At 49.8% G+C, this 26343-nt stretch overlaps 1 protein-coding gene across 1 annotated transcript in view; it reads right to left on the reverse strand.

Annotated features, from left to right (window-relative positions):
• Positions 1-330: 330 nt before the first annotated feature.
• The window catches only part of patl2 (PAT1 homolog 2), a 136840-nt gene continuing 110827 nt past the window's right edge, over positions 331-26343 (reverse strand). Inside the window, exons 10-17 of the mRNA XM_085974611.1 lie at positions 23540-23637; positions 16069-16122; positions 11917-12068; positions 8714-8864; positions 5822-5959; positions 3765-3862; positions 2524-2673; positions 331-688 (exon numbers count right to left, since the gene is read on the reverse strand). Coding sequence (XP_085830737.1) covers positions 649-688; positions 2524-2673; positions 3765-3862; positions 5822-5959; positions 8714-8864; positions 11917-12068; positions 16069-16122; positions 23540-23637 — 881 coding nt within the window. The 3' untranslated portion in view covers positions 331-648. The remainder of the gene's footprint in view (positions 689-2523; positions 2674-3764; positions 3863-5821; positions 5960-8713; positions 8865-11916; positions 12069-16068; positions 16123-23539; positions 23638-26343) is intronic.

Here is a 26343-nt window from a genome sequence, read left to right on the forward strand (position 1 = left end):
AGAGCCAGACACAGACCGAGAGCCAGAGAAACAACCGAGAGCGAGAGCCAGACACAGCGCCAGCCAGACAGACAGAGAGACGCACACAGACACAGGGGCACACAGACAGTCCTTTCTTTCTCCAGTTATCACACTGCATGTCTGACACCCAACGGCAGTAAACACTTGTTGAATGAAAAAAGAAACTGGTTGAAGAAGTTTTGCCTCACAGCAACAGAGGAACAGCCAATGAAGGAACGGTTGTGGCCAACTAACCCTTCCCATCCCCTCCAAAAAGAGGGGGAGCAGGAGAGAGAGAGAGAGAGAGAGAGAGAGACACAGACACATCAGTGATGTTGATGAGATTTTATTTTTAACAAGTGCTGTACAAATTTGTTAAGTGGATTACAGAAAGGCGATGAAAAGAAAAAAACTAGTGCCCGAGACTTCCTTCAAGCGGTCGTCTATTGACACAGATGTGCGTGTGTGGCACACACCCAGATCAGGACAAGCTGGGAGACAGAGGCCACCGTCTCAAACCCTCCGCTCTCCTCCTCCCTGCTGGCCTTCAAAGTCGCAATCCTGGTGAGGAGCTCAAATTAAAAAGGGGGGTCACGCTCGACGTATCTTCATCCCACGGGGGGAAAAAAAAAGAGTTGGGGCGACTGCTTACGAAGGAATGGCTGGACACAGACCAGAGCCGCAAGACCTGGGGAGGGAGACGATGAAAATAGTTTAGACATGAATCAAACAAGCTCCCTTGGAGATCTGCGCAAGAATCATGGAATGATACAGCACAGGAGGCCGCCATTCGGCCCATCGTGCCTGTGCCGGCTCTTTGAAAGAGCTCTCCAATCAGTCCCAATGACCTGCCCTTTCCACACAGCCCTGCACATATTTTCCCCTTCAAGTATTTATCGAATTCCCCTTTTGAAAGTTACTACTGAATCAGCTTCCACTGCCCTTTCAGGCCATGCGTTCCAGATCACAACAACTCGCTGCATAAAAAACAATTCTCATCTCCCCTCTGGCTATTTTGCCAGATATCTTAAATAATTGGTTACTGACCCTTCTGCCACTAGAAGCAGTTTCTCCCTGACTACTCAATCAAAACCAATCATGATTTTGAACACCTCTATTAAATTTCCTCTTAACCTTCCCTGCTCTAAGGAGAACAACTGCAGCTTCTCCAGTCTCTCCACATAACTGAAGTCCCTCATCCCTGGTACCATTCTGGTCAATCACACCCTTAACTTTCTCTGCTCTAAGGAGAACAATGCCAGCTTCTCCAGTCTCTCCACATAACTGATGTCCCTCATCCCTGGTACCATTCTGGTCAATCTCCCCTTAACCTTCTCTGCTCCAAGGAGAACAACTGCAGCTTCTCCAGTCTCTCCACATAACTGAAGTCCCTCATCCCTGGTACCATTCTGGTAAATCTCCGCTGCACCCTCTCCAATGCCTTGACATCCTTCCTAAAGTGCGGTGCCCAGAATGGGACACAACACTGCAGCTGGGGCCTAATCCAATCAATCAAGCTGTACAAAGTCCTCCCTCAACAATCAGTTAAACATTGGGAAGACCAAAGCCATTGTCTTCGGAGCACGTCACAAACTCTGTTCCCCAGCCGGTGACTCCAGCCTCCCCCTCCCTGGCCACTGTCCGAGACTGAACCAGATTGTTCGTGACTTCAACGTCCTATTTGAGCCCGAGCTGAGCACGTGACTCCATATCCACTCCATCACTAGGGACCACCCATCCCCACCTCTATAACATCGCCCTTCTCCACCCCTGCCTCAGCTCATCTGCTGGTGAAACCATCACACATGCTTTTGTTACTTCTAGACCTGACTATTCAAATGCTCTGCTGGCTGGCCTCCCACCTTACACACCCTCTAAACTCAAGCTCATCCAAAACCGCTGCTGCCCGTAGCCTAACTTGCACCAAGTCCCGTTCACCCATCACCCCTGTGCTCGCCGACCTACATTGGCTCCCGGTCCAGCAATGCATCAATTTTCCAAATCCCTCCATGGCCTCGCCCCTCCCTATCTCTCTAACCTTCTCTAACCCCACAACCCCCACCAATATCTCTGCGCTCCTCCAATTCTGGCCTCTTGCCCATCCCCGATTTTAATCGCTCCACCATTTGTGGCCGTGCCTTCAGCTGCCTGGGCCCTATGCTCTGGAATTCCCTCCCTAAACCGCTCTACCTCTTTCTCTCTCCCCCTTTAAGATACTCCTGGAAATCTACCTCTGACCAGCTTTTGGTCATCTGTCCTAATGTCCCACTTATGTGGCTCGGTGCAAATTTTTTAATCTGATAACACTCCTGTGAAGCGCCCTGGGAATGTTTGATGGGACAGTGTAGAGGGAGCTTTACTCTGTATCTAACCCGTGCTGTTCCTGCCCTGGGAGTGTTTGATGGGACAGTGCAGAGGGAGTTTTACTCTGTATCTAGGACAGTATAGGAAACACCCTGTCTATCCCCCAGCATAGAGAGCCCAACAATTGGGCCCCTGAAAAGATAGAAAAGCAATACGTACTCCATCTTGTCCTCCAGTTTGTGCACTGTTTGCTTGTCAACGTAGCGGCAGAAGAGGGAGAGGAGGTTGCTGGGAAGGTGGAGAGGCTCTGCCACGGAAGACTTGGGCACCTGCGAGAGCTCCTTAGCGACCAGGAAGATGGTGTCTGTCCTAGGGCAGCAAGATTGGGAGTTAGCACATTGGAGACGCGACGGAACTGGGTTGGCCTCAGTCCAACTCTCGCAGGACGAAGACGCCTTGCAGAGTTGGCAAGACCACGGTGCCCGGGGTGTGAAAGGCCGATGCCCAAGATGCAGGCTCAGCAGTTAAGGAGTCAGGACTTTCTGCCAACTGGCACTCCGGTCTTCAAGGTATCGAGACCCTGCCCAACGTCAAACCCCTGGGCTCAGTCCCACACCGGGCGAGATCAGCAAACTCACCACTAGGCCAGGGGAATGGAGCCTGTGTCGGGGCTCAGTCCCACCTACCCCACTGTGCAAACCCACATAAAAGGAGAAGACAACATTTTCTTCTTCAGTTACTGAATGGACTTTTGGGACCATTTCAGAGGTTTTCTCCAGGCTGCAGTACTACTCATGACCACTGAGGTCAGCAAGGAGCCACTGGAGCGGCCTCCAGTGCAAGAGCGCCCACTGGTGGTCAGGGTTAGTAGTGCAGCCTGTCGACAATCTCACCAAGATTCCACACACTTAAAGGGGACTACTTCACCCTTTAACCACGCCCCCCCACCCCGTACAGTCTTCCGAACCTGGTGGAGACTTGCTTCACTCGCGCCTCGGAGTCAGAAGGTCGTGGGTTCAAACCCCACACACTACTGAGGCTTGAGCTCCATAAACCAGGCCGACGCCGGGGGAGCGGCGCGCTATCGGAGGGGGCGGCGGCGGGGGGGCGTCGTGCTGTCGGAGGCGTGCTGTCGGAGGGGGCGGTGCCGAGGGAGTGGCGCCGGGGGACAATATTTATCCCTCAACCAATATCACAAAAACACAAGATGATCTGGTCATCATCATATTGCTGTTTGTGGGAGCTTGCTGTGCGCAAATTGGCTGCTGCGTTTCCCACATTACCAGTGACCACACTTTTCATGTGCTGTGAAGCGCTCTGGGGCATCCTGAGGACTTGCTAGAACAATTGTGATGAGTTTCAAATCATCTCAGCCAGCCTTGGGCCTACTCCCACAGGCATCTGCTTCCACCTCTGCTTTTACCCCCGCCTCCCCCCCTCCCTGACCACCGCACACTCACCACTTCTCAAAGTCCCCGATGCAGGGCTCCATCGGACTGTTGAGGGACAGGAGCCGCTCCCCGTGGCTCAGGAGTGCGTACAAGAAGGAAATGCTGAACTGAGAGGGGAATGGGAAAAAGACACACACACGGGGTGGGGGGGGGGGGGGGGAGAAAAATAAACAAAAAAAAAGTTACTGGAGCCATCATACAGTCAGACATTGAACACTTTGAACCCAGCCGCCCTGTCACACACCGCTAGTGTTTCTTGTCCCCTCGCATCCCTCCAACCCACGGGACACCTCCCCCTCACTCTTGCCCCTACTCTTAACATTGGGCCTTCACCGAATTTCGACTGAAACGGGAGATTAACTGGCTCTGTGAAGACAGCCCACCTCACCCCAATTTAAACAGCCCCTATCTAAGGACAATGCCCAGGCCAAGCTCGAAGCGATGATGCAGGGACAAGCCAGGAATAAGAGAACATAAGAAATAGGAGCAGGAGTCGGCCATTTGGCCCCTCGAGCCTGCTCCGCCATTCAATCAGATCATGGCTGATCTTCTAACTCATCTCCGCTTTCCTGCACTATCGCCATATCCCTTGATTCCCTTAATATTCAAAAATCTATCGACCTCTGTCTTGAATATACTCAACGACTGAGCCTCCACAGCCCTCTGGGGTAGAGAATTCCAAAGATTCACCTCCCTCTGATGAAAGTGCTCCTCATCTCAGTCCTAAATGGCCGACCCCTTATTCTGAGACTGTGACCCCTGGTTCTAGACTCCCCAGCCAGGGGAAACATCCTCCCTGCATCTACCCTGTCAAGCCATGTAAGAATTTTGTATGTTTCAGTGAGATCACCTCTCATTCTTCTAAACTCTGGGGGATTTAGGCCTAGTCTACTCAATCTCTCCTCATAGGACAATTCCCCCATCCCAGGAACCAGTCTGTGAACCTTCAATGCACTCCCTCTATGGCAAGTAAATCCTTCCTTAGGGAAAGAGACCAAAACTGTACACAATACTCCAGGTGTGGTCTCACCAAAGCCCTATATAATTGCTGTAAGACTTCTTTACCCTTATACCCAACTCCAAAATGCCGAGAAACTCCAGTATGATTTGGACAGGTTGGGTGACTGGGCAGAAGCATGGCAGATGCAGTATAACGTGGATAAATGCGAGATAATCGACTTTGGTGGCAAAAACCAGGAACGCAGCTTTTTATCTGATTGGCAATAGATTGGGAGAAGGGGAAGTGCAACGAGACCTGGGTGCCCTTGTGCACCAGTCGCTGAAGGTAAGCATGCAGGTGCAGCAGGCGGTTAAGGCAGCAAATGGTATGTTGGCCTTCATTGCGAGAGGTTTCGAGTACAGGAACAAGGATGTCTTGCTGCAGTTGTACAGGGCCTTGGTGAGACCACACCTTGAGTATTGTGTGCAGTTTTGGTCGCCTTATCTGAGGAAGGATGTTCTTGCCATGGAGGGAGTGCAGCGAAGATTCACCAGACTGATACCTGGGATGGCAGGAATGACGTATGAGGGGAGATTGGGTCGATTGGGCTTATATTCGCTAGAGTTTAGAAGAATGAGAGGGGATCTCATTGAAACTTATAACATTCTAACAGGACTAAACAGATTAGATGCAGAAAGGATGTTCCCAGTGGCGGGGGAGTCCAGAACCAGGGGTCACAGTCTAAGGATAAGGGGTAGGCCATTTAGGACTGAGATGAGGAGGAATTTCTTCACCCAGAGAGTGGTGAACCTGTGGAATTCTCTACCACGGAAGACAGTTGAGGCCAATTCATTAAATATATTCAAGGAGTTAGATATATTTCTTAAGGCTAAAGGGATCAATGGATATGGGGAGAAGGCAGGGACAGGGTACTGAATTTGGATGATCAGCCATGATCTCATTAAATGACAGAACAGGCTTGAGGGGCCAAATGGCCTACTCCTGCTCCTATCTTCTATGTTTCCTCTTATACTCAAATCCTTTATTACAAGAGGAGCTGACAAGAGTAATAAAGGAATGGGTTGGTCCCCATGGAGAAAGGCCCTCGGCCTCGAGTCTGGCTTACCTTGTTCTGGAAGACAGCCTGCAGTGGGCTCTCGGAGCCCGGCTCCTGGCTGGTCATCTCCTGCAGGACCTCAATCATCTCCGTAAAGGTCAGGCCACCAACTATTATAGTCAACGGGTCGAACAGCACTGGTAGGGCCTGGGGAGTGAGAGAGAGAGAAAATAAAAAAGATAAATGAAAGAGTTGATGGTTACACAAGGATCTGACACCCCCCCCCTGCTACGGGCAGACCTGCACGGACAAACTTCGAACCCTCGCCCAGGCACAGTTGGGAGATTTGGACAGTCCCTCGTCACACCTCCAATCTCCGGAGCCCCTCGGCGCGATCGCGCACCGTTTGACAGGCACGTAGCCGCCATTTTGATTGATTCCTGAAGGGGTTGTCTTATGAGGAAAGAACATAAAATAAGAAATAGGACAGGAGTAGGCCACTTGGCCCCTCGAGCCTGCTCCGCCATTCAATAAGATCATGGCTGATCTTGGGCTCAAAGCCACTTGCCTGCCCGCTCCCCATAACCCTTCACTCCCTTATCTTGCAAAAGTCTGTCTATCTCCACCTTAACTGTATTTAATGACCCAGCCTCCACAGCTCTCTGGGGCAGAGAATTCCACAGATTTACATCCCTCAGGAGAAGAAATTCCTCCTCATCTGAGTTCTGAAAGGGCGACCCTTTAATCTGAGACTGTGCCCCCGAGTTCTACATTTCCCCACGAGGGGAAACATCCTCTCTGCATCTACCCTGTCGAGCCCCTTCAGTATCTTATATGTTTCAATAAGATCACCTCATTCATTGAGCAGGCTGGGCCTATACTTATTGGAGTTTAGAAGAATGAGAGGTGATCTTATTGAAACATAAGATTCTGAGGGGGCTCGACAGGGTAGATGCTGAGAGGATGTTTCCCCTCGTGGGGGAATCTAGAACGAGGGGGCACAGTCTCAGAATAAGGGGCCGCCCATTTAAGACGGAGATGAGGAGGAATTTCTTCTCTGAGGGTCGTAAATCTGTGGAATTCTCTGCCCCAGAGAGCTGTGGAGGCGGAGTCATTGAATATATTCAAGGCGGAGATTGACAGATATTTGAGTTACAGGGGAGTCAAGGGTTAAACATAGAAGATAGGAGCAGGAGAGAGATAGACAGAGATAGAGAGCGATAGCTAGAGAGATAGACAGAAGGTAGAGGCAGATAGATAGCGAGACAGACAGAAGTTAGAGATAGACAGAAGGTAGAGGCAGATAGACAGCAAGACAGACAGAAGTTAGAGATAGACAGAAGGTAGAGAGCAATAGCTGGAGAGATAGACAGAAGGTAGAGGGAGATAGATGGACAGAAGGTAGAGTGGGATAGATAGATAGTACTGACCCTTCGATAGTGCAGATCTCCCTCAGTACCGCCCCTCCGACTGTATGGATCTCCCTCAATACTGCCCCTCCCTCAGTATCGCCCCTCCGACAGTGCGGCGCTCCCTCAGTACTTCACCTCCGACTGCAGCGCTCCCTCCGTACTGCCCCTCCGACAGTGCAGCAGAGGGCTCCCTCAGTACTGCCACTCCCAGTGCAGTGCTACCTCAGTATTGCCCCTCCGACTGCAGCACTCCCTCAGTACTGCCCCTCCGACAGTGCGGCGCTCCCTCAGTACTGCCCCTCCGACAGTGCGGCGCTCCCTCAGTACTGCCCCTCCGACAGTGCGGCGCTCCCTCCCTCAGTACTGCCCCTCCGACAGTGCAGCGCTCCCTCAGCACTGCCCCTTCGACAGTGCAGCGCTCCCTCAGTACTGCCCCTCCGACAGTGCAGCGCTCCCTCAGCACTGCCCCTTCGACAGTGCAGCGCTCCCTCAGTACTGCCCCTCCGACAGTGCAGCGCTCCCTCAGTACTGCCCCTTCGACAGTGCAGTGCTCCCTCAGGACTGGCCCCGCGGAGTGTCGACCTGGATTATGGGGCTCGAACCCACAGGTCAATAAATCTAATGCTCTCTGACTTGCACCAAACTCAACGCTCTCCAAAACCAATGCACGCTCTAGAATCTTGACACCATCCAGGACAAAGCAATCTAAACTTGTCTGCGTGTGTCTGTCTGTGTGCGCGTTGGGGAGGCTCGGTCCCAGACTGGGTGAGATCAGCAAACTCAGCACAGGCCGGGGATGGAGCCTGGGTCTTTCCTGCTGTGTGCGTGGCTGCGGAAAGGAGGGAGGGCGAGGGCTCGGTGTAAAATTGAGCAGTGCGGACGAAAGGCAATCGAAAGACCCGGATGATGGTGGGAGACCGGGGGGGGGGGGGGGGCAGGCGGTGTGGAGGGTGGGGTTAAGATCAAGATGGATGAGCTATTTGCTCATCAATGATCTTCCCCCTTCCCTTAAGCCACTTGGCATGTCTCAGGGAAGAAATTTAAATCAGTCCTTTAAGACCGGGCGCATCGAGATAACCTCAAAAACCCTTGTGTGTCAGCCGTGGCACAGTGAGTGCCATTCTCACCTCCAAGTCAGAAGGTTCAAGCCCCACTCGAGAGGATCGAGCACAAAAATCTAGGCCAACACCCCAGTGCAGTGCTGAGGGAGTGCTGCACTGTCGGAGGTGCCGTCTTTCGGTTGAGACGTTAAACAGAGGCCCCGTCTGCTCTCTCAGGTGGGTGTAAAAGATTCCATGGCCACTATTTCGAAGAGGAGCCGGGGAGTTCGCCCAGTTATCCCTCAACCAACATCACAAAAAACAGATTATCTGGCCATTATCACATTGCTGTTTGTGGGATCTTGCTGTGCGCAAACTGGCTGCCGCATTCCCTACATTACAACGGTGACTACACTTCAAAAGTACTTAACTGGCTGTAAAGCGCGTTGGGACGTCCTGAAGACATGACAGGCGCTATAGAAATGCAAGTCTTTATTTCTCTCACTCACCTCCTCCACGTCCATCTGCACCAAGCAGGGCAAGTGTCCAGCGATAGCCAGGGCCACCTCCAGCCCGTTGCAGTGTGGGAGAATGGGGAGCAGTCGAGACACCAGCTTCTTCCCCTTGCGGACACTGAGGATCTGCGAGAAGTCAGACGCTCTGGAGGGAAGGACAAAGCAACAGGGTCTTCAGATGAAGATCAAACGCACTCCTCACACGTTCACGCTGCAGCCAGATCGGAAGCACTCAAGAGATTGGATCTATACTCAACCACCCCTGCTCCATCCCTCACAACAGAGAGGGGAATCTCCACCTACTCATCGTCCAATGGTTAGTCATTCCTTCGTCACCGAGTTCTTCCCAAACACGAAGCCAGATTTGGACCAACTCCAGTGTTGAGGATACCTGGCTGGTTTGGCGAGATACCAGAGGGGGAAAGGACAGTGTATCTAACGCACTGTGACACCCGGTCCCAGAGGGGGAATGGACTGTGTATCTAACACACTGGGACACCTGGTCCCAGAGGGGGATAGGACAGTGTATCTAACGCACTGTGACACCCAGTCCCAGAGGGGGAATGGACTGTGTATCTAACACACTGTGACACCCGGTCCCAGAGGGGGAAAGGACAGTGTATCTAACACACTGTGACACCCGGTCCCAGAGGGGGAAAGGACAGTGTATCTAACGCACTGTGACACCCAGTCCCAGAGGGGGAATGGACTGTGTATCTAACACACTGTGACACCCGGTCCCAGAGGGGGAAAGGACAGTGTATCTAACACACTGGGACACCTGGTCCCAGAGGGGGAAAGGACAGTGTATCTAACGCACTGTGACACCCAGTCCCAGAGGGGGAATGGACTGTGTATCTAACACACTGGGACACCTGGTCCCAGAGGGGGATAGGACAGTGTATCTAACGCACTGTGACACCCGGTCCCAGGGGAGGTAAGGACAGTGTATCTAACGCACTGTGACACCCAGTCCCAGGGGAGGTAAGGACAGTGTATCTAACACAGTGTGACACCCGGTCCCAGGGGAGGTAAGGACAGTGTATCTAACACACTGTGACACCTGGTCCCAATGGGGGAAAGGACAGTGTATCTAACACACTGTGACACCCGGTCCCAGAGGGGGAAAGGACTGTGTATCTAACGCACTGTGACACCTGGTCCCAATGGGGGAAAGGACAGTGTATCTAACACACTGTGACACCCGGTCCCAGAGGGGGAAAGGACTGTGTATCTAACACACTGTGACACCCGGTCCCAGGGGAGGTAAGGACAGTGTATCTAACGCACTGTGACACCCGGTCCCAGAGGGGAAAGGACAGTGTATCTAACACACTGTGACACCTGGTCCCAATGGGGGAAAGGACAGTGTATCTAACACACTGTGACACCCGGTCCCAGAGGGGGAAAGGACTGTGTATCTAACACACTGTGACACCCGGTCCCAGGGGAGGTAAGGACAGTGTATCTAACGCACTGTGACACCCGGTCCCAGAGGGGAAAGGACAGTGTATCTAACACACTGTGACACCTGGTCCCAATGGGGGAAAGGACAGTGTATCTAACACACTGTGACACCCGGTCCCAGAGGGGGAAAGGACTGTGTATCTAACACACTGTGACACCCGGTCCCAGGGGAGGTAAGGACAGTGTATCTAACGCACTGTGACACCCGGTCCCAGAGGGGGAAAGGACAGTGTATCTAACGCACTGTGACACCCGGTCCCAATGGGGGAAAGGACAGTGTATCTAACACACTGACACCCGGTCCCAATGGGGGAAAGGACAGTGTATCTAACGCACTGTGACACCCAGTCCCAGAGGGTGAAAGGACAGTGTATCTAACACACTGTGACACCCGGTCCCAATGGGGGAAAGGACAGTGTATCTAACACACTGACACCCGGTCCCAATGGGGGAAAGGACAGTGTATCTAACGCACTGTGACACCCAGTCCCAGAGGGTGAAAGGACAGTGTATCTAACACACTGTGACACCCGGTCCCAGAGGAGAAAGGACAGTGTATCTAACGCACTGTGACACCCAGTCCCAGAGGGGGAAAGGACAGAGTATCTAATGCACTGTGACACATAGAAACATAGAAGATAGGAGCAGGAGTAGGCCATTCGGCCCCTCGAGCCTGCTCCGCCATTCAATGAGATCATGGCTGATCATCCAAACTCAGTACCCTGTCCCTGCCTTCTCCCCATATCCCTTGATCCCTTTAGCCTTAAGAAATATATCTAACTCCTTCTTGAATATATTTAATGAATTGGCCTCTACTGCCTTCTGTGGTAGAGAATTCCACAGGTTCACCACTCTCTGGGTGAAGAAACTCCTCCTCATTTCAGTCCTAAATGGCTTACCCCTTATCCTTAGACTGTGACCCCTGGTTCTGGACTCCCCCGACCATCAGGAACATCCTTCCAGCATCTAGTCTGTCTAGTCCTGTTAGAATTTTATAAGTTTCAATGAGATCCCCACTCATTCTTCTAAACTCCAGCGAGTACAAGCCCAATCGACCCAATCTCTCCTCATACGTCATTCCTGCCATCCCAGGTATCAGCCTGGTGAATCTTCGTTGCACTCCTTCCATGGCAAGAACATCCTTCCTCAGATAAGGCGACCAAAACTGCGCACAGTACTCAAGGTGCGGGCTCACCAAGGCCCTGTACAACTGCAGCAAGACATCCTTGTTCCTGTACTCAAACCCTCTCGCTACGAAGGCCTACATACCATTTGCCTTCTTAACCGCCTGCTGCACCTGCATGCTTACCTTCAGCGACTGGTGCACAAGGATGCCCAGGTCTCGTTGCACTTCCCCTTCTCCCAATCTATTGCCATTCAGATAATAATCTGCCTTCCTGTTTTTGACACCAAAGTGGATAACCTCACATTTATCCACATTATATTGCACCTGCCATGCTTCTGCCCAATCACCCAACCTGTCCAAATCATACTGGAGTTACTCGGCATCCTCCTCACAGCATACACGCCCACCCAGCTTTGTGTCGTCTGCAAACTTGGAGATATTACATCTAGTTCCCTCGTCCAGATCATTAATATATATTGTGAATAGGTCCCAGAGGGGGAAAGGACAGTGTATCTAACGCACTGTGACACCCGGTCCCAGATGGGGAAAGGACAGTGTATCTAACACACTGACACCCGCTTCCCTTGGTTTGAAGTCCACTCACTCTTTGTCTCTCTTTCTTTTGGTGACCTTCAGACTCTCGTAAAGCCAGTTGACTTTGCTTTCCCGTTTCTCCCGGAAGCTGGTTTGCTCGTCCTCTCCAATGACTGGAAGCCTCTGCTCCAGCTCCTCCACTTCCAGGAGCACCATGTACATCTGTTGGGGTCAAATGGAAGAGGAACAGGGAGGGGGAGAAAGACAACAATTACCTGATGTCTGAAGCGAACCTCGGCGGGGAGGACATCCAAACGAGGTAGACAAGCTTGCAGAGGCCAGATAGCGTAAGGCAAAGAACGTCACAACCTCAGGACTTCGCAAAGCCAATGTAGTACTTTTTTTTTTTTTTTGCAGTGTAGTCGCTGTTGTAATGTAGGAAATTGGGCAGCCAATTTACACGCAGCAAGCTCCCATACACAGCACTGAGATAACGACCAGATAATCTGTGTTTTTAGTGATGTGGGTTGAGGGAGAAATATTGGCCTCAGGGAGCACTGCCCTGCTCTTCCTCCAATAGTGTCGAGGGATTTTATGACCCTCCCCCCCCACCCCCCAAGAGGGCAGATGGGGCCTCGCCTCGGTTTAACGTCTCACCCATAAGATGGCACCTCCGACAGTGCGACGCTCCCTCAGTACTGCCCCTCCGACAGTGCAGCGCTCCCTCAGTACTGCCCCTCCGACAGTGCGGCGCTCCCTCAGTACTGCCCCTCCGACAGTGCGGCGCTCCCTCAGTACTGCCCCTCCGACAGTGCAGCGCTCCCTCAGTACTGCCCCTCCGACAGTGCGGCGCTCCCTCAGTACTGCCCCTCCGACAGTGCAGCGCTCCCTCAGTACTGCCCCTCCGACAGTGCGGCGCTCCCTCAGTACTGCCCCTCCGACAGTGCGGCGCTCCCTCAGTACTGCCTCTCCGACAGTGCGGTGCACCCTCAGTACTGCCCCTCCGACAGTGCGGCGCTCCCTCAGTACTGGCAACCGTGGGTGTGTCAGCCTGGATTATGGGTGCTCGAGTCTCTGAAGTGTGTGGGGCTCGATCCCATGATCTTCTGACTCAGAGGGGAGAATGGATCCGGCCTCTCACCAACCAGCACCACCAACACCCCCCGCCCCCCCAACCCCCGTTAGCCAGGCCCCCTCCCGTGTAAATCAACCATCATGAGTCCTCAAAGCTCCAGGCAACACCATGGCCCCAGCGCTCTGTTGGAGAATTGTGATCTAAATAAAAATACATTATGACCTTCATGCAGGAGGCAATGGTCTTGACCTCACTGTTGCCGAAACCCTCATCCATGTCGTCGTCACCTCCAGACTTGACTATTCCAAATTTCTCCTGGACAGCCTCCCCACCTTCCATAAATTTCATCTCATCCAAAAGTTCACTGCCCGTATCCCTAACTCGCAGTCAGTCCCGTCCACCCATCACCCCTGTGCTCGCTGACCTACATTGACTCCCGGTCCCGCAACACCTCCATTTTAGAACTCTCATCCTTGTATTCACATTTGAGGATTTGCGTACAGGAGTAAAGAAGTCCGACTACAGTTATACAGGACCTTGGTGAGACCACACCTGGAGTACTGTGTGCAGTTTTGGTCTCCTTACCTAAGAAAGGATATACTTGCCATGGAGAGAGTGCAGCAAAGGTTCACCAGACTGGTTCCTGGGATGGCAGGGCTGTCGTATGAGGAGAGATTGGGTCGACTAGGCCTGTATTCACTAGAGTTTAGAAGAATGAGAGGGGATCTCATTGAAGCGTATAGATCAGCCATGAGCTCATTGAATGGCGGAGCAGGCTCGAAGGGCCGAATGGCCTACTCCTATCTTCTATGTTTCTATAAAATTCTGACAGGGCTAGACAGGACTGGATGCAGGGAGGATGTTTCCACCGTCTGGGGGGTCTAGAACGAGGGGTCACAGTCTCAGGATACGGGGTAGGACATTTAGGACTGAAATGAGGAGAAATTTCTTCACTCAGAGGGTGGTGAACCTGTGGAATTCTCTACCACAGAAGGCTGTGGAGGCCAAGTCACTGAATATATTTAGGAAGGAGATAGATAGATTTCTAGACACAAAAGGCATCAAGGGGTATGGGGAGAGAGTGGGAATATGGTATTGAGATAGAGGATCAGCCATGATCATATTGAATGGTGGAGCAGGCTCGAAGGGCTGAATGGCCTACTCCTGCTCCTATTTTTCTATGTTTCTAAATCCCTCTATGACATCGCCCCTCTCCCTATCTCTGTAAGCCTCTGAGATCTCTGCGCTCCTCCAATTCTGCCCTCTTGAGGATCCCCGACTTTAATCGCTCCACCATTGGCGGCCGTGCCTTCAGCTGTCTGGGTCCTGAGCTCTGGATTTCCCTGCCGAAACCTCTCCGGCTCTCTTTCGCCTCCTTTAAGACGCTCCTGAAAACCTACCTCTTTGTCCAAGTTTTTGGTCACCTGCCCTAATCTCTCCTTGTGTGGCGTGGTGTTCTATCATGCGCCTGTGCAGCGCCGTGGGACGTTTTACTATGTTAAAGGCGCTGTATAAATACAAATTGTTGCAGTTGGCACCAAGAGGCCCGGCTTGTAGCGGGTTCAGCGGGGCCTCTGGAGAACTGGCAAATCGTTTCCCTCATCAAGGGTCTCCTTCGGACGAAGCTAACTTGAACCGCCACCCACACAACATCTCCCCCAACCCCCTTGGAGTCATAGATTTATACAGCACCGAAAGAGGCCCTTCGGCCCATCGTGTCCGCGCCGGCCATCAAGCCTTGTCTATTCTAATCCCATTTTCCAGCACTTGGTCCATAGCCTTGTATGCAATGACGTTTCAAGTGCTCATCTAAATGCTTCTTGAATGTTGTGAGGGTTCCTGCCTCTACCACCCTTTCAGGCAGTGAGTTCCAGATTCCAACCACCCTCTGGGTGAAAAAGTTTTTCCTCAAATCCCCTCTAAACCTCCTGCCCCTTACCTTGAAACTATGCCCCCTGGTTATTGACCCCTCTACTAAGGGGAAAAGTTCCTTTCTATCTACACTATCTATGCCCCTCATAATTTTATACACCTCAATCAGGTCCCCCCTCAGCCTTCTCTGCTCCAAGGAAAACAACCCCAGCCTGTCCAGTCTCTCTTCATAGCTGAAGTGCTCCAGCCCAGGTGACATCTCCCTCACTCCAACTCAGTGCCATAATACAGAAAGGCGCCACCCCCACCCCCCCCCCCCCCCCACCCAAAGCCTAGCCTTCCCAGCTGCATCTCAAAGCCTGTAACCGAGCAGAGCCTCCTCATCGCCCTCCCTTTCCCCCCTCCCCCCAGTGAGGCCTGTCACAGGGAGAGGCCTCCTCTTCAGTGAGGCCTGTCACAAGGAGAAGCCACCTCTTCAGTGAGGCCTGTCACAAGGAGAAGCCTCCTCTTCAGTGAGGCCTGTAACAGGGAGAAGCCTTCTCTCTCTCCCCCCCCACCCCTGCCCCCAGCCTCTCCCAGTGAGGCCTTTCACAGAAGTTAGGGCAGGAGCAGCCAATACGGCCCCCATCGAGCCTGCTCCGCCATTCAATAAGATCATGGCTGATCATCGACCTCAACTCCACCTTCCCGCCCCATCCCCACATCCCTCGATTCCCAATGAGTCCAAAAATCTATCGATCTCAGCCTTGAATATACTCAAAGACTCAGCATTCACAGCCCTCTGGGGCAGAGAATTCCAAAGATTCAAAACCCTCCGAGTGAAGAAATTTCTCATCAGTTCTAAATGGCCAACCCCTTATCCTGAGACTATGCCCCCTAGTTCTCGATTCTCCAGCCAGGGGAAACAGCTTCCCTGCATCTACCCGGTCAAGCCCTCTAAGAATTTTATGCGTTTCAATGAGATCACCTCATTCTTCTAAACTCCAGAGAGTGTGTCCAGGCCCAATCGACACAATCTCTCATCATAGGACAGCCCTCTCATCCCAGGAATAAATCTAGTGAACCTTCATTGCACATCCTCTAGGTAAGGAACCAAAACAGAGATAAGCCTTCACTTTCCTGCCTCGCTCAATGAGGCCTGTCACACAGAGAGAAGCCGCTGGGAGATCTGCGCGCAGAAGCCTGCCCTGGTAGGCCAAGGGCCCCCACAACTGGAGGGTAGCCATTTTGGATTCCCAACGAAGTCATTGCCCGCTTAGCCCAGAGCCCACTCACCTTCTCGATGGCATCGAGGAAGCGCAGTCTCTCCCGGCCGACAGTCTTCAGGTCCTGGAGGAGGAGAACGCAGAGAGTCAATCCGATGGCCAATGCCTCAAATCAGTCAGAAAACTCAACAGCAAAAGAGGACCCAATGGAGAACTTCCTTGGACTGAACACAACTCATGTCTAACCAATTTGATTGAATTTTTCGAAGCGGTGACTAGGTGTGTGGATGAGGGTACTGCAGTTGATGTAGTCGACATGGACTTCAGTAAGGCTTTTGACAAAGTCTCGCATGGGAGACTGGTCAAGAAGATCAGAGCCCATGGGATCCAGGGCAATTTGGCACATTGGATCCAAAATTGGCTTAGTGGCAGAAGGCAGAGGGTGATGGTTGAAGGTTGTTTCTGTGACTAGAAGCCTGTGTCCAGTGGTGTACCGCAGGGATCGGTGCTGGGTCCCTTGCTGTTTGTAGTGTACATTAATGATTTAGATATGAATGTAGGAGGTATGATCAGTAAGTTCGCAGATGACACGAAAATTGTTGGAATGGTAAATAGAGAGGAGGGAAGCCTCAGGCTACAGGACAATATAGACGGGTTGGTCAGATGGGCAGAGCAGTGGCAAATGGAATTTAACCCTGAAAAGTGTGAGGTGATGCATTTTGGGCCGAGTAACAAGGCAAGGGACTACACAATGAATGGTAGGGCCCTAGGAAGGACAGAGCGACCTTGATGTGCATGTACATAGATCCCTGAAGGCAGCAGGCTAGGTAGATAATGTGGTTAAAAAGACATATGAGATACTTATATTCTATGCCTCGGCTAATGAAGGCAAGAGCAGTGAGGTTATGATGGAGTTGTACAAAACGCTAGTTAGGCCACAGCTGGAGTACTGTGTGCAGTTCTGGTCGCCACACTATAGGAAGAATGTGATTGCATTGGAGAGGGTGCAGAGGAGATTCACCAGGATGTTACCTGGGCTGGAGCGCTTCAGCTATGAAGAGAGACTGGACAGGCTGGGGTTGTTTTCCTTAGAGCAGAGAAGGCTGAGGGGGGGCCTGATTGAGGTGCACAAAATTATGAGGGGCATAGACAGGGTCGCTAGAAAGGAACTTTTCCCCTTAGTAGAGGGGTCAATAACCAGGGAGTATAGTTCCAAGGTAAGGGGCAGAGGTTTAAAGGGGATTTGAGGAAAAACTTTTTCATCCAGAGGGTGGTTGGAATCTGGAACTCACTGCCTGAAAGGGTGGTAGAGGCAGGAACCCTCACAACATTCAAGAAGCATTTAGATGAGCACTTGAAACGCCATAGCATACAAGCTGGAAAATGGGATTAGAATAGACCGGGCTTGATGGCCGGTGCAGACACGATGGGCCGAAGGGCCTCTTCCTGTGCTGTATAAATCTATGACTGTATGACTCTATGACAACCGAGTCCTCATTCGATATAGGGGCACAGCTTTAAAGGAATTGGTCGGAGGTTTAGAGGGGATTTAAGGAGAATTCTTTTCACCCAGAGGGCGGTGGGGGTCTGGAACTCACTGCCTGAAAGGATGGTAGAGGCAGAAACCCTCATCACATTTAAAAAGTACTTGGATATTCACTTGAAGTGCCGGAACCTACAGGGCTACGGACCAAGAGCTGGAAAGTGGGATTAGGCTGGATAGCTCTTTGTCGGCCAGCATGGACAAAGATGGGCCGAATGGCCTCCTTCTGTGCCATAAATTTCTATGATTTTGAGTTAGACTATCAGCAAATGTGACTTCCAGTTACGGTACTGAGCACCCCAACCCCCCTGGTTATTGACCCCTCTAAGGGAAATAGGTCCTTCCTATCCACTCTATCTGGGCCCCTCATAATTTTATACACTTCAATTAGGTCTCCCCTCAGCCTCCTCTGTTCCAAAGAAAACAACCCCGGCCTATCCAGTCTTTCCTCATAGCTAAAATTCTCCAGTCCTGGCAACATCCTCGTAAATCTTCTCCGAACCCCCTCTAGTGCAATTACATCTTTCCTGTAATGTGGTGACCAGAACTGTACACAGTACTCTAGCTGTGGCCTAACTAGTGTTTTATACAGTTTTAGCATAACCTCCCTACTCCTATGCCTCGGCTAATAAAGGAAAGTATCCCGTACCCCTTCTTAACCACCTTATCTACCTGGCCTGCTACCTTCAGGGATCTGTGGACATGCACTCCAAGGTCCCTTTGTTCCTTTACACTACTCAGTGTCCTACCATTTAATGTGTATTCCTTTTCCTTGTTAGCCCTCCCCAAATGCATTACCTCACACTTCTCCGGATTGAATTCCATTTGCCCACCTGACCAATTTATTGATAGCTTCCTGCAACTTTCTTCTTCATTATCAATCACACAGCCGATTTTAGCATAATCTGCAAACTTCTTAATCATACCCCCTACATTCAAGTCCAAATCAATGATATATACCACAAAAAGCAAGGGACCTAGTACTGAGCCCTGTGGAAGCCCAATTCCAGAGTGAGCAATCGGCGGGAGTTTTGTACCGTGACTCGATGGGGCTTACCCAATCCCCAGGTCAGCTCCAGGTCAAGGAGACGGGAGGACATCATGCTTGCGGCTTTGGTCCTCCCCGGGGGTCTGACTGGGAAACCCACCCGGGTCAAAAGCTCCCGTCGCCCGCTCCCCAAAGCTGACCCTTCCAAAAGGATTCTGGGTAAGGGCAAGTTCTGAAGAAAGGGTCTGGGGAGGGTGGAGGAGACTCGGAGGGGATGGGTTTTGGAGCTCAAGATTCCGAGGGGGGGGGGGGGGGGAAGGAGAGGGGGGAGGGAAGAGCCAAGTTCATCCAGGTAATGTGCTCCCTGTGGCCGAGGGTTCAAACCCCAGGGAGCACGAATTCAGCAAGGGGTTAAAGGACCCAAGTTCCTCACCCAAAGGAGGGGGAAATAAATCAAAGGGCTAGAAGCTGCAGAAGGACGCTCCCGCTGAACAGCGCAGCAAGAGAGAGAGAGACAGAGAGAGAGAGAGAGAGAGACAGAGAGGCAGAGAGAGAGAGAGACAGAGACAGACAGACACAGACAGAGACAGAGAGAGACAGAGAGAGACAGAGAGAGAGAGACCTGGACCCCTGCGATATCAACTCATTCACTGTCAGGCAGCAATCCCCCCTCTCAGACCATAACCAAATAAATATGTACCTTAAACTTTCTGCCCAAACTACAGACACAAAAAAGGAACCCAGTAAGCTCCATAAAATAAACCAGACATACAGATGGGCCCCAGACAGTGGAGAAAAATTCATCACAGCACTAAAGTCACCTGATCTCACAAGTAAAATATCAAAATTTAAAGAAAACCCATATGAGATCACCAGAGATGGTGTAAACATGGCCATCGAGGATATAAATATGATCTTCCATGAGGCAGCTGTAAAAGCCGACCTTGTGAAACAGAAGAGGAAGCGTCACAAAAGACAAAATAAAAATAAGAAATGGTTTGACCACGAATGCAAAAATGCCAGAAAAGACCTGAGAAAAATATCAAACCAAAAGCATCGCCAACCAAACAATCCGGACCTACGTACTAGATACAGTGAAACCCTCAAAAGATATAAACACACCATTAGGAACAAAACACAAAACTATACCCACAAAATACTCGAAGAAATTGAAAACTCCACCAATCCAAAACAATTCTGGGAAATGTGGAATAACCTGAGTACAACACAATTGCAAGCATTACCAATCCAAGATGGCGACATCTGGAGAACACATTTTGAAAACCTCTACAAAGACATCCCAATAAACGAAACAAACCCAAGTCAACATCAGGTCACAGAAAAACTCCATACATTAGAAGCAACAATTAAAGACAACCAAAACCCTCTAGACTCCCCAATCACATGGAAAGAACTGGCCACAAAAACAAAATCTCTCCACCTAAAGAAAGCCTGTGGCCCAGACAACATCAAAAATGAAATGCTCAAGTTCAGCAATATGGAGATGCAGGGTGCGATACTCAAACTATTCAACATCATATTACGCTCAGGCTGTTTTCCCGATATCTGGTGCCAAGGACTAATCTCCCCCATATATAAAAGTGGAAACAAATCAGACCCAAATAACTACCGCGGCATCTGTGTCAACAGTTGTCTAGGGAAGTTATTCTGCAGTATTCTAAATAGTAGATTACTTGATTTTCTTAACAAACATAATATCCTCAGAAAAAACCAAACAGGCTTTCTTCCAAAACACCGCACAGCCGACCATATCTATACCCTTCACACCCTCATTGGAAAACATATACACCAAACAAAAAATGGGAAAATATTCGCCTGTTTCATCGACTTCAAGAAAGCCTTTGACTCTATATGGCACGAAGGGCTCTATTATAAACTTCTCCAGTGTGGAATAGGGGGCAAAGTCTATGACCTTATTAAATCAATGTATCTGAAAAACAAATGCAGGGTCAAAATTGGAGACAAACGCACCGATTTCTTCACCCAGAGAAGAGGCGTCCGGCAGGGCTGCAATTTGAGCCCGACCCTGTTCAACATATACATAAATGAATTAGCAGACATGCTGGAGCAAAGCGAGTCACCAGGTCTCCGTCTCCTGGATGGAGAAGTGAAATCCCTGTTCTATGCGGACGACCTGGTTCTGCTGTCTCCCACAGAACAGGGATTACAGCAACAACTAGACCTACTCGACAAATACTGCCAAAATTGGGCTCTAACAGTAAATCTAAAGAAAACCAACATCATGATTTTTCAAAAAAGGCCCAGATGTCAGGAAAACAAATACCAGTTTACCCTCAGTGATACCACTATAGGACACACTATGAGCTACACCTACCTTGGTCTAACTATTACAGCATCAGGGAGCTTCAGCATAGCAGTGAATGCACTAAAAGAAAAAGCCCGAAGAGCCCTATATGCAATAAAAAGAAAATTCTACAACATCCAAATCCCAATCAAAATCTGGCTCAAAATATTTGACAGCATAATCCTGCCCATTGCACTGTACGGTAGTGAAGTATGGGGCCCGCTAAATCACCAAAACTACACTAAATGGGAAAAACACACAATAGAAGCCCTACATGCAGAATTCTGCCGAAGCATCCTTCGCACCCAAAGAAAAACGCCAACAAATGCATGCAGAGCCGAACTAGGCAGATACCCACTGATAATAAACATCCAAAAACGAGCACTAAACTTCCTAAATCACCTCAAATCTAGCTCCCCAGACACCCTTCATTTCAAAGCCTTTCAGACCCAAGAGCTAAACCCAGAAAAGAGTCCCCTGAGTCAGCTGCTACTGAAACTAAGTACTCAGCCGGACCCTGACCAGCCCCAGACCAATACAGCCGTCCAAACACCAATCCGAGTGAACCAAATCATTAAAAAATGCAAAGAAACCTACCTGGAACATTGGAACAAAATAACCGAAAGCCAAAGCAGATTAGAATGTTACCGGGCCCTAAAAAGAGAATATAAACTGGCAGACTACCTCACGACCATCAGAGACACAAAACAGAGACAGACCCTCACCAGGTACAGACTAAGCGACCACCAACTGGAAATTGAAAAAGGCAGATACAAGAAATCCTGGCAGCCTAGAGAGAATAGAATATGCGATCAATGTCTGGCTGGCGAGGTTGAAACAGAAATGCATTTCCTCCTAAAATGCGAAAAATTCAACACATCAAGAAACATATTATTCAACAAGCTAAGCCAAACAACCCCAGATTTCAAGGAATTGGATGATCTGTCAAAATTGAGATTAGTCCTAGGAGAAGGAGACAGACCATACCTTGGGGCCAAATATGTAACAACATGTCACAACCTGAGGACTGTTTAAAATTAAGACTGTTTAAAATTAATATTGAACGTACCAAATGAAGTACAAAGACTGTTTAAAATTAATATTGTTTAAAAGTAATATTGTATGTACCCAACAAATGTCAAATCGATTGACACCTACAGAATGTTAGAAAACTGTACCTTTTTGCAATGTAAGCTTTGGCAATATGGTTCTCTGTAAACTTTCATGCCAATAAAGCATTTGAATTGAATTGAATTGAATTGAATTGAGAGAGAGAGAGAGAGAGAGAGAGAGAGAGAGAGAGACAGAGACAGAGAGAGACAGAGAGAGACAGAGAGAGACAGAGAGAGACAGAGAGAGACAGAGAGAGAGACAGAGAGAGACAGAGAGAGAGAGAGACAGAGACAGAGACAGAGAGAGACAGAGAGAGAGAGAGAGAGACAGAGAGAGAGAGAGAGACAGAGAGAGAGAGAGACAGAGAGAGAGCCGAACTAGGCAGATACCCACTGATAATAAACATCCACAAACGAGCACTAAACTTCCTAAATCACCTCAAATCTAGCTCCCCAGACACCCTTCATTTTAAAGCCTTCCAGACCCAAGAGCTAAACCCAGAAAAGAGTCCCCTGAGTCAGCTGCTACTGAAACTAAGTACTCCTACTCAGCCGGACCCTGACCAGTCCCAGACCAACACTGCCGTCCAAACACCAATCCGAGTGAACCAAATCATTAAACAATGCAAAGAAACCTACCTGGAACATTGGAACAATGTAACCAAAAGCCAAAGCAGATTAGAATGTTACCGGGCCCTAAAAAGAGAATATAAACTGGCAGACTATCTCTCGACCATCAGAGACACAAAACAGAGACAGACCCTCACCAGGTACAGACTAAGCGACCACCAACTGGCAATTGAAAAAGGAAGATACAAGAAATCCTGGCAGCCTAGAGAGAATAGAATATGTGATCAATGTCTGGTCGGCGAGGTTGAGACAGACATGCACTTCCTCCTAAAATGCGAAAAATTCAACAAAACAAGAAACATATTATTTGACAAGCTCAGCCAAACAACCCCAGATTTCAAAGAATTGGATGACCTGTCAAAATTAAGATTAGTCCTGGGAGAAGGAGACAGACCATACCTTGGTGCCAAATATGTAACAACATGTCACAACCTGAGGACTGTTTAAAATTAATACTGAATGTACCCAACGATGTTCAACGACTGTTTAAATTAATATTGTTTAAATTAATATTGTATGTACCCAACGAAGGTCAAAATTGTTTGACACCTACAGAATGTTGGAAAACTGTACTTTCTGTTATGTAAGCTTTGGCAATATGGTTCCCTGTAAACTTTCATGCCAATAAAGCATTTGAATTGAATTGAATTGAGAGACAGGCAGAGAGAGAGAGACAGGCAGAGAGAGAGAGAGACAGACAGGCAGAGAGAGAGAGACAGACAGGCAGAGAGACACACGCAGTGAGTGGGAGAAGGCAGTAGCGGCAGGAGAGAGAGAGAGAGAGAGAGAGAGAGAGAGAGAGAGAGAGAGAGACCTATTAAACAGGGAAAGGATTCTGGGCCTCGCTGCCTTCCCTTCTCCCACTCCCCAGTCTCTCACACACACCAGGGAGAACCTCGGACGGCTCTCACTCGCATTGACCGCTGATCGCGACTGACAAACCTCGTCCATCGTCGTCACGTGAACTGCGTCGATCGCTCTCCGGGGGCTGTAGCAAGTTGACACGGCAACCTGCCCCAATGACCCCTCGATGTGGACCACTAGGAGGGAACAGAGAGCAGGCGTCAACCAAAGGGAGGAAGCGGGGCAGATATCACGGCCTAGCGATGGGCCAGAGTACCAGAAACCACCCAGATACTTCGGCTCAATGTCCCACCTGTTCAACTCCGGCATTAGACTGGCACCAAATCTTCAGCCTAAAACACCAAGGCCTAGATACAGAGTAAAGCTCCCTCTACACTGTCCCATCAAACACTCCCAGGGCAGGTACAGCACGGGTTAGATACAGAGTAAAGCTCCCTCTACACTGTCCCATCAAACACTCCCAGGGCAGGTACAGCACAGGTTAGATACAGAGTAAAGCTCCCTCTACATGGCCCCATCAGACAATCCCAGAACTGGTACAGCACGGGATAGATAGAGTAAAGCTCCCTCTACGTTGTCCCATCAAACACTCCCAGGGTCGTAGGGGCGAGGTTACTGTTCTACAGGTCAACCATAGCCTCATGAGGGAGAAAGGGACTCACGGCCAGCAGCAACATCCAATCCCAGCCTTGGGATGACGTTGAACCAACCGCCATGTTTAATGGAATACTGCTAGCCTCAAGCCCAGCAGTCGGGCTGCAGGGTTTGGTGTTGGAATTGGCCTGGGGACAAGAGGTCAAGAGGTCAAACTTCAAGAGAGTTAAGAGTAGTTGTGTGGGATGATCCCAAAATTACTCATTACAAACCAGCACAGGAAGAATATCCTGGGGAGAGTCCCGAGGGAGGAAAGATAGGGCAGGAACTGGAAGTTCCTTTGGGTGATAACAAGGTACATAAGTAAAGGAGGCGGCCATTCAGCCCCTCGAGCCTGTTCCACCATTCACTTAGATCATAGCCGATCTGTATTTCAACTCCATCTACCCACCTTCATTCCATATCCCCCCCCGATACCCTCACCCAACAAAAATTGATCCGTCTCAGTTTTAAGAGCTCCAATTCACCCCCAGCATCCACAGCCTTTTTGGGGGGGGGGGGGGTGGGGGGAAAAGAGTGTTCCAGATTTCCACCACCCTTTGTGTGAAGAAGTGCTTCCTGACATCACCCCTGAACAGCCTGGCTCTAATTTTAAGGTTCTGCCCCCTTGTTCTGGACTCGCCCACCAGATTAAATAGTATCTCTCCATCTACCCTATCAACTCCTTTTATCATCTTAAACACCTCGATTAGCTCACCCCTTAATCTTCTAAACTCGAGGGAATCCAAGCCCAGTCTATGCAACCTGTCCTCATGATTTAACCCTTTGAGCCCCTGGGATCATTCTGGTGAAGCTGCGCTGCACAAAGGCCAATATATCCTTCCTGAGGGGCGGTGCCAAGAACTGAACGCAGTAACTCCAGACGGGGTCTGACCAGGGCATTATTCAACAGCCCCCGAGATAGGCACTTTACAGCCTTCTGGACTCAACATCGAGTTCAACAATTTCAGATCATAACCTCGGCCCCCATTACATTTTTGCTTATATTTTATCCACATCTTTGTTTTGGCCCTTTCCTCCCCCCCCCCCCCCCCCCAACCAACCCCCTTTTTTTTTTTTCTCTCCCACATGGCAGCTGTCTCCCATCCTGCCAGAACATTTCACACCTAATCTAGAGCAGTCTTTTGTCTCCACCAGTCCGATCACCATCTCGTCTCGTTTTGAATACCTCTTAATGTCTCTTCACTGCTTTTGTTCTCTCCCAGCCCTGCCTTTCGATCTATTTCATTTCCTTTCCAGTTTTGAAAAAGGGTTTGACCCAAAGCGTCGACTCTATTTTCTCTCCACAGATGTTGCCTGGCCTGCTGAGTTTTTCCAGCATTTTCTGTTGTTATTTCGGATTTCCAGCATCTGCAGTATTTTGCTATCATACAACTGAAGCATATGTTCCACCCCTTTGTATTCCAGCCCCGAGATAAAGGCCAACGTCCCATTAGACTCTTTAAATCACTTTCAGTGCCTGTTCACTAGCTTCAGCGATTTCTGTACCCCACTGTTTAAAAAAAAAAAAAAGGTGGTAGAGAGAAAATGGGGAATTACAGACCGGTAAGCCTGACATCGGTAGTGGGGAAAATGCTAGAGTCCATTATAAAAGATGTAATAGCAGAGCACTTGGAAAACAGTGACAGGATCGGACAAAGTCAACATGGATTTACAAAAGGTAAATCGTGCCTGACTAATCTTCTGGAATTTTTTGAGGATGTAACTGGTAGAACAGATAAGGGAGAACCAGTGGATGTGGTGTATTTGGACTTTCAGAAGGCTTTCGATAAGGTCCCGCATAAGAGATTAGCGTGTAAAATTAAGGCACATGGGATTGGGGGTAAGGTATTGACTTGGATAGAAAACTGGTTGGCAGACAGGAAGCAAAGAGTTGGAATAAACGGCTTTTTCCGAGTGGCAGGCAGTGACTAGTGGGGTACCGCAGGGACCGGTCCTAGGACCCCAGCTATTCACAATATATATTAATGATCTAGACGAGGGAACTAGATGTAATATCTCCAAGTTTGCAGACGACACAAATCTGGGTGGGTGTGTGTGCTGTGAGGAGGATGCAGAGAAACTCCAGTATGATTTGGATAGGTTGGGTGATTGGGCAGTTGCATGGCAGATGCAGTATAATGTGGATAAATGCGAGGTTATCCACTTTGGTGGCAAAAACAGGAAGGCAGATTATTATCTGAACGGCAATAGATTGGGAGAAGGGGAAGTGCACCAGTCGCTGAAGG

This window comes from Somniosus microcephalus, unplaced genomic scaffold, assembly GCF_052327205.1.
Source record: "Somniosus microcephalus isolate GS21.2 unplaced genomic scaffold, FLI_Smic_1.0 unresolved_chr1, whole genome shotgun sequence".
NCBI lineage: Eukaryota > Metazoa > Chordata > Chondrichthyes > Squaliformes > Somniosidae > Somniosus > Somniosus microcephalus.